The following is an 8,489-nucleotide window of genomic DNA, read 5'->3' as shown; positions in this document are numbered from 1 at the left end:
CAGACCCTTTGGCAGATCGCTGCTGCTTTAATGAAATTTAGCTGTGCTGAGACTGCCAGTCCTCACATGGGAAACGTCCCACATGGGCTCAGAGAAGTCTGGGGAAAGATTTGTCAGAACTGCTGCTGCCCAGGGTTTGTGGCACTGCCTGGGGACACCCACTGCAGGTGAGCAAGGCCCCGCGGCTCAGCCCACCCTCAGCACTGACTGCACATCATCTTCTCCTTGCAGAGAGTCCCCCGAGCCCTGGAGCCGTGTGGTCTTGCAGAGCCATGATGAAGCTCCTGCCTGTTGCTCCTCTCCTCCTGTTTCTCTTGACAATGCTGGAAGCCAGACCAAAACCTGCAGGTGAGTCCTGGCTGGTGGGGATTGCCTGGAGGAGAGAGAAGCGGGTGTGCAAGGGCAGTGAAGCCCTCCAAGGACAGCTTGCTGGCTGAGGTTGGGAGGGACCTGTTGCCTCTTCTTTGGATGCAAGAGGATGGAGGATCCCCCCCAGGCATGGGACCCAAACTTCCCAGTGCTGCCCAGGGAGCGGGAGCCCCAGCCTGGCCCCAACATGATGGAGCTGGTGCCACTTGCTCTGGGCACATCGTCACCCTTGGCACAGCTCAGCTCAGCTCAGCTCAGGGCTTGTCACCCTCCTGCTCATGGGCTCCCACCTTGGGAGGGGGCACAGAGATGAGAGGTACCCCTTCCTTGCATGGGTCTCCTGAGGGGGAGGACAAGGCCGACCCAGGGGCACCAGCCTCTCTCCTCCCAGGGCAGAGTGGGCTAAATCTGTTCCAGTTTAAAAAGCAGTGAAGGCACCAAATGGAGAAAGGAGCCGGGTGTGTCTCGGAGACCTTTGCACAGTTGAGATGACAACCCAGGTCTGGCATCATCCCAAGGGGACTCAAAGTGTTTGCTTACTGTTAGGGCCAAACTCTCCCAGGCTTGGGAATACACAAGCCAAGCAAAATATGTTCATTGGCATTTCACTTGCTAAACACTCTCCTGGTTTGCACTGGAAGTAGCACCCATATGTCCAAGAGAGGCTCTTTGGCTCGATCCCCGCCGTGTGCGTGCCCTGAGCTGTGCTTTTCACTGTCTCTTTTTCTACTCTTGAAAAAAACAAAGAAACACAAAAAAATCCCCAACAGCACAAGCCCTGGTTTCAGGCAGAGACTGGCAGCTGTGGAAATACAGGGAGCTGGAGCTGGGTCTGGCTGCAGGGACAGTGTTAGGGAGGAGGGGACGCTGCCTCTTCCCCACAGCCCCACAACCAGGACAAGTCTCCCCAGCCTGTCGTCCCTGCTCGCGCTCTGCTGGCACCCTCTGGAGGTTTATTTGGCAGCGGGAAGGTGCTGGTCTGTGGGGGCTGCCTAGACCTGCCCTCTCCATCCCCCACTGAGCACCCCTCAAGTCACCCAGCGGGGATGTCTCCACTCCCAGCCCTGCTCCCTGTGGGCGGCTGTGGAGCTGGACCCTCTCTTTGTCCCCTTCCAGCCCTGAAGTGCAGGACAGGTCCCCTGGACATCGTGTTTGTGATCGACAGCTCCCGCAGCGTGCGCCCCTTCGAGTTCGAGATCATGCGGCGGTTCATGATGGACATCATCGGCAACCTGGACGTGGGCCCCAACGCCACGCGGGTCGGGGTGATCCAGTACTCCAGCCAAGTGCAGAACATCTTCTCCCTCAAGACGTTCTTCACGCGGGCGGACATGGAGAAGGCCATCAACAGCATCGTCCCGCTGGCCCAGGGCACCATGACGGGGCTGGCCATCCAGTACGCCATGAACGTGGCCTTCACCACGCAGGAGGGCGCGCGGCCTCCGCACAAGAAGATCCCCCGCATCGCCATCGTCGTGACGGACGGGCGGCCCCAGGACCGCGTCACCGAGGTGGCCACCCAGGCCCGCAGCGCCGGCATCGAGATCTACGCCGTGGGCATCCAGCGGGCGGACATGAACTCGCTGCGGGCCATGGCCTCGCCGCCGCTGGAGGAGCACGTCTTCCTGGTGGAGTCCTTCGAGCTCATCCAGCAGTTCGGGAAGCAGTTCCAGAGCAAGCTCTGCGGTGGGTGAGAGCCGTGGCTGCCAAACGGCAAGGGTGGCCCTGGTGCCTGCTTCACACCTAGGCTAGATGACCTTCAGAGGGGCGTTTGGGGTGGCTGCCCTGGTTAGGAGAAACATGTACAGGGAAGCAACCTCCCTGGTAGGATGCAAGGACAGGAGGCCTTTCCTATTCCTCCACCTTTCCTCTTCCTCCACCTTTCCTTTTCCTCATCTTTCCTCTTCTTCATCTTTCCTTTCATCACCTTTCTTCTTCCTCACTTTTCCTTCACTCTTCTCCCTCACCTTTCTTCTTCCTCACCCTTCCTCTTCCTTCATCTTGCCTTTTCCTTCATCTTTCCTCTTCCTCACTCTTCCTCTTCCTCACCTTTCCACTGCCGGGGTGAGATCAGGAGTGCTTGGAAACCATTGCAGGCAAGCACTTTTCGTCACCCACACCTGGTAGCTGTTCTCCAAGCCTCATAGCAGCAGTGATGGGAATATTACAGAGCAGGAAACGTGGAGCTGGTGTCCCTGGGTGTGACATGTCCCAGAGCCCAGTACACATTTCGATGTGGCTCTGGCAGGGTCTCCTCCTATGCAGACAGGTGGACAGCATCTGCTGCACACACGTTTGTGTTTAATAAGCCCCTGGCCATGTGGTGCTGCTCTGGAGGGGCCAGCCGGGAGCCAGGAGGCTGCTTCACACTGTGACCGTGCTGGTACCGGTCAAGGGCTCACAGACTGGGCCCTCTCTGTCCCCTCCTGTGCTGGTGGGCTTTGCCAGAGACCTGGTACTGCAGCGGGCTGGGAAGCCCTGGCTCATGGTCTCCTGTGGAAGGGCAGGAGGCAGCTGCCAGCCTCTTTCGGACAGCGTTTCCTAGCCAGGGGCTCGTGCCTGCAGGGCTGTGTTAGTGCTGGGGTGAGTCCCTGCTTCCTGGGGTGGGGGACCAAGGCTGACCAGATATTGTCCCCCCCAGGCCATGATGTGCTCCTGTGCCAAATGCCTTTGCTCACAACACCCTGTCCATTACCTTCCTGCCCTGGTGCCTGCTTCCTGGCCAGCTCTGCAGGCTCCTGACAGCATGGCCACACAGAGCTGGCTCCTTCAGCACGTTTCTGGCTGAGCTCAAGCTTTTGCTTACTCAGCTCAAGCTACTGACAGTATCAATTAATATCGAGTATTAATGTAGTGCTTGGGTAGATTAGAAAGCTGAGGTGGTTCAGAAACCTGCCCCGTGCAGCACCCGTGTCTGTGCACTGGAAATCAGGGGCTGGAAGGGCTGGGGCTGTGTGGGTCATCCCGGTGGCTTTGGCTGCAGGGACAGGGCACATACTGGAGCTGTGGTCCCTGCACATCCAGGTTGCCCGTGGGCCACTGACACCTGTTCTGTCTTGCAGGGGTGAACATGTGCCTGGAGCAGGAGCACGGCTGCCAGCAAAGCTGCGTCAGCACCCCCGGCTCCTTCTACTGCGAGTGCAACCCGGGCTACAGGCTCAACGCGGATGGAAAGACCTGTTCCCGTAAAAACCCTTTCTTTTCATCCTAACTCTTGGGGAGAGCTGGGACTCATGGAGGCAAGCTGAAAAGCAGCAGAGGATCCAGCCTGCCAGCAGCAGCCTGGGTGCTCCCTTCACTGGGCATGCAGCCTGCCGGGTCTGTAATGGCACTGGCTAAATCCTGGTCAGCGAGCTGGGATGGGACACCTGGGGCTTCTGTGGGCACAACCGAGGGAGCTGTGGGCAGTGGGTACCAGCCACCACCCTGCTCGGTGTTTGGGTCCTGCACGTTGAGTGCAAAGCTGTGTTAGGTGGTCTGGCCCCCACGTGGGACTTTTCCTCCTTGTCTCGTGGTGCCGGGAGCTTCCTCGGAGGCCCGGAGCAGTCCCTGCTGGGCTGCCCCGGGGCAGGAGGTGAGAGATGTGCTGTTCCCCCGCAGCCGTCGATGCCTGTGCAGACGGGAGGCACGGCTGCCAGCACCACTGCGTCAGCGCCCGCGGGTCCTACTCCTGCCGCTGCCGCGCGGGCTACCAGCTCAACCACGACAAGAGGAGCTGCTCTAGTAAGTGGCCGTCTCCCTTCCTGTCACTTCCTCATTTGCTTCTCACTCTCCATGTCCTTCTCTCAGTCATCAAGATCATAGAGTGGCTTAGGTTGGAAGGGCCCCTAGAGATCATCTAATCCAGCCTTCCTAGCCTCTCAACTAGACCAGGTTGCTGAAGGTCTCATTCAGCCTGGCCTTGAACACCTCCAGGGAAGGGACATCCACAACCTCTCTGGGCAACCTAGTCCAGAGTCTCACCACCCTTGTACTGAAGAACTTCTTCCTATGGTCCAGCCTAAACCTACTCTTCTTCAGTCTAAAACCATTTCCCCTTGTCCTATAGCTGGACACTCTTTTGACAAGTCCCTCTCCAGCCTTTCTGTAGGTTCCCTGCAGGTATTGGAAAGCAGTTATAAGATCCCCTGGAGTCTTCTCTTCTCCAGGCTGAACAGTCCCAGTGCCCTCAGCCTATCCTCATGGCAGCGATGCTCCAGACCATGGATCAACCTTGTGGCCTCCTCTGGACTCGTTCCAACAGATCTATGTCCCTCTTACGGTGGGGACACCAGACCTGGGTGCAGTATTTGATTATTCTTGTATCTTTCCCTTTCTGCCCACCCTCTCCTTCTCTCACCAGTGATCGATTACTGCAGCTTTGGAAACCACAGCTGCCAGCACGAGTGTGTGAGCATCCCCAACGGGCACTACTGCCGCTGCCACCGCGGCTTCACGCTGCAGCCCGACGCCAGGTCCTGCTGGGGTACGTCCCAGCGCCCCAGCTGCACTCGACGGCAGGTCCCTTTGTGTCCTGCCCGGTCCCCAGGGAAAGGGCTGTTCCTGGACCACCCCCCTGGACAGGGATAACCCCCTGCCCTTGGCTTGTCTTCCAGCCACCGACCTCTGCAACGGGGTGGATCACGGCTGCGAGTTCAAGTGCGTGAGCATGGAGGGCTCCTACCGCTGCGTGTGCCCCGAGGGCCAGCAGCTCCAGGCTGATGGCAAGGCGTGCTCCAGTGAGTACTGGGACACGGCTCGTGGCATCCTCCTCATCCAGGCTCTGGGGTCTGAGTGGGGCTTTGTCTGAGCTGGGATGGAAGGGGTTCGGAGAGCTGACTTGGCTTGGGGGAGAACCCTGGCTGCTGCTGGGGATGGATGTGGGCTCATGTCCTCAGAGAGATGGCCCAGAAGATGATACAGGAGCTTTGAGGAAAGATGGAGGAAAAGGGAGACCTAGAAAAGATGAAAGTCTGGGGCATTCTGGGGAGGCAATGGAGGTTTTGGGGCTGGGACCTGGACATTTTTGCCCCACTTCTCAGCCTCACGCCAGCTGCAGAACCAGGGGGTCCATGTGGTGTCCTGAAGCCCAGCATCTCTCCCTCAGGCTTGGGCACCTTTACCCCAGCGGTGCCCCTGGCCAGGCTGGTCCCTTCTCACCTTCCCCCTGTGCCCACAGAGTGCGGGGCCGGGCACGTCGACCTGGTGATGGTCATTGATGGCTCCAAGAGCGTGCGGCCCCAAAACTTCGAGCTGGTGAAGCAGTTTGTGAACCGCATCGTGGACCTGCTGGAGGTGTCCCCCCAGGGCACGCGGGTGGGGCTGGTGCAGTACTCCAGCCGCGTCCGCACCGAGTTCCCCCTCAACAAGTACCACAGCGCGGACGAGATCAAGAAGGCGGTGATGGAGGTGGAGTACATGGAGAAAGGCACCATGACAGGCCTCGCCCTCAAGCACATGGTGGAGCACAGCTTCTCTGAGCTGGAAGGCGCCAGGCCTCTCTCCCACAACGTGCCCAGAATTGGGCTCGTCTTCACAGATGGACGCTCCCAGGATGACATCTCCGAATGGGCCAGGAGAGCGAAGGAGTCAGGTGGGGAGGTCTGGGGAACCCCAAATGGCAGTGCTTTGGGCATCCCGGGATGGTTCCTCGGGGTGGCTGGCTCTGGGGGAGGCTGTGGTTTCTGGCCTTGGGGTGCTGCATTGGTGGGGTCTGCAGGGGCAGTGCTGTGGTCACAGGGTGCTCTGAGCAGCATCCTTCGGGCAACACCCTGCACCGTGGCAGTGCTGCCGCGCTCCTGCCTGTCCTTCCCAAATTCCTGCCGTGTACTTGGGAAGCCCAGGGGAAATCCTGCATGCTTGGCTTCACTGCCTCTGGGCCTGGGCCTGCTTGGTGCGTGGTGGCCAGCGCAGTGCTCGGGACCTGTCCGTGCCACGCAGGCATCGTCATGTTCGCCGTGGGGGTCGGCAAGGCCGTGGAAGAGGAGCTGAGAGCGATCGCCTCCGAGCCTGTGGAGCAGCACTTCTCCTACTCGGCAGACTTCACCACCATGACCCACCTCGTGGAGAACTTCAAGCTGAACATCTGTCCAGGTGTGTGCCCCCAGCCCTGAGCTGGAGGGAGCCCTTCTCTCCCCACGGGGGTGGTTTGTGTGTCTGACACCCCGTGTCTCATGCCCCGGGGCAGAGCTGGGCTACTGTGAGCCTAGGGTGTCTCTGGATCTCATCAGGCTTCTGTAGGTATAGAGGTGGGTTTCAGGGAGGCATTTGGGAGAGAAGCAGGTGGAGCTGGATGGTTTCATGTAAAAGAGGTGGTGTATGAACATCCACTCCAGTGCCATGGTACTGGAGGCAAACCTGGAGAGGCTGAGGTCTCACCCTGATTTGAGGGATGCCACCCCAGCTCTGCGTGGTCTTCCTCCTTGTCCACACCTGCACTTCTGTTGGTGCTTGGGTGCAGGAGGACCATGATGGGTTACTCTGAGGTCTGCCTGCCCTGGGGAGTCGCAGTGCCCTTGGGACCCCTGTGGGGCTGCAGGTGTGGGGTGAGCAGCCCTCCCTGCCACCCCAGCTTGAAGGCGAAGCACAGCTCAGCACTAACCGTCCTTGGGACACTGTGACCACGTACATGGCAGCTCCATGAGATGCCTGGTGGTGAGCTCACTGGGCTCACAGGGATGCAGCCTGGTGAAAAGGCCTGGGGCTATAAAAAGAGGAGAGAATGCTGGGGAGAGCCCCGAGGCTCAGGTCTGGCCCCAGTGGGTGGCTGTGGGGACAAGGGACTCGTGCTGTGCGGGAGCAGGGCAGAGCTGGAGACCGAGGGGCTGTGGCTCTGACTGCACCCAACCCCCCTGGTCACAGAGGAAGGCAAAGGGGTGATGGAGACCCGCAGCCCCTGCGAGTGCGAGGTGCTGGTGGAGTTCCAGACAAACACCGTGGCCATCCTGCAGAGCCTGACTGAGAAAAATATCCTTTGGGGTGATGCCTGGGCTTGCTGGGTGCAGGGGGGAAGGAGGGATGGATAAGTGGGAGTGGGGGAAAATTTTAGGCTCCTTCAAGGGGAAAAGCCCTTTGCCCACCAGACCGTCTGGCTCATGCTGTTTCCTTAGCACGTTCACTTGCTCAGATGACAGCCAGACTCGAGGACCTGGAAAAGCAGCTTGCCAACAAGAAGTGATCCTTGCAGAGAGCTGCAGTGCTTGGACGGGGCACGGGGACGTACAGGAGCTCCGTGGCATTGTTATTGCTAGGTTATTGTAAAGCATCAGTGTTTGTACTTGTATAGCAAAACCCCCGGGGGGAATGTGGAGCGTATTTAAAAAAAAAAAAAAATCCTTTTAAAAAAACAAAACCCTAAACAACTTGAGCAAAACCCCCGCTGCGAAGCCACGCTGTTCAGCCACCACTGTTGCCTCCTTCCTCCAAACTGGCAGGTCTGGGATGAGGGGGGATGGCTGCCTGGGCAGGCTGGGCTTTGGCTGAGGAGATGTGACACCCAGTGACTGTGATAAACCAGCCCCTGCACAGCCCCCCCAGCCCCCAGTAACCTGCTTTGAGAGAGAAAAACCCCACAGCAATCGCACCCCGACAGCTTCTGCTGCCTCAGCATCTGCTGCCAAGCGGTGGGGCAAGGAGAGCTGGGTGCTGCTGTCAGTGAACGGGGGGTGTCCTGCCCTGCCAGCTCCCAGCAGGGTGCCCAGGTGTGCACCACGGGAGAGCAGGTGCCAGGGACCAGCAGATCCCCTTGCCCTCTGGTTTGGCAGAAGTGTTTGGGAGTCGGTCATTATCTTGTTTGGTTTTCTTATCACATAGCAAAATGGTAATAATTCTTTCTATAAATATTTACATTTGTGTGTATATATATATATTTCATTTGGAAAGCAGGACAGTGCTATTTTTAAACACTTCTTTTATATACAGGAATTTCTAGCCTGACAATAAACACCCTGAAGATTTGTATGACATGTCCCTCTTCTTCTGGCTGGGCTGCGGGGCCACAGAGGCAGCTGGCATCAGAATGGGGGCCTCTGGCTTTCCAAGCCCCTACCCATCCTCAGGCTCCAAAAGTTCTTCCAGGGAAAACTTTGCTCTGTGGGCAAGCCAGGATGCCACAGACCTCAGGCGGAGGGAGCTGGTGTGGC

The 8,489-nt window shown here is 58.6% G+C and overlaps 1 protein-coding gene across 1 annotated transcript; it reads left to right on the top strand.

Moving 5' to 3' along the window:
• Nucleotides 1-275: 275 nt before the first annotated feature.
• MATN4 (matrilin 4) lies at nt 276-7,525 on the top strand. The gene is made up of 10 exons (XM_008940616.1): nt 276-348; nt 1,486-2,055; nt 3,432-3,554; nt 3,970-4,092; nt 4,712-4,834; nt 4,965-5,087; nt 5,528-5,941; nt 6,289-6,441; nt 7,210-7,314; nt 7,467-7,525. Exons 1-10 carry the CDS (start codon nt 276-278, stop codon nt 7,523-7,525), a joined length of 1,866 nt encoding a protein of 621 aa, XP_008938864.1.
• The last annotated feature ends 964 nt before the right edge of the window (nt 7,526-8,489 follow it).

Source organism: Merops nubicus, unplaced genomic scaffold (assembly GCF_000691845.1).
Source record: "Merops nubicus isolate BGI_N331 unplaced genomic scaffold, ASM69184v1 scaffold34395, whole genome shotgun sequence".
NCBI lineage: Eukaryota > Metazoa > Chordata > Aves > Coraciiformes > Meropidae > Merops > Merops nubicus.
The sequence above is the reverse complement of the archived record's forward strand: the minus strand, read 5'-3'. Positions and strand labels throughout refer to the sequence as shown.

What these genes read in the sequence shown, in the direction of transcription:
- MATN4 (XM_008940616.1), top strand. Translation starts at nt 276, where the DNA reads ATGAAGCTCCTGCCTGTTGCTCCTCTCCTCCTGTTTCTCTTGACAATG. An exon ending in GTTCCAGAGCAAGCTCTGCG is followed by an intron (nt 2,056 to 3,431) that starts GTGGGTGAGAGC and finishes TCTGTCTTGCAG; the next exon opens with GGGTGAACATGTGCCTGGAG. An exon ending in GGATGGAAAGACCTGTTCCC is followed by an intron (nt 3,555 to 3,969) that starts GTAAAAACCCTT and finishes GTTCCCCCGCAG; the next exon opens with CCGTCGATGCCTGTGCAGAC.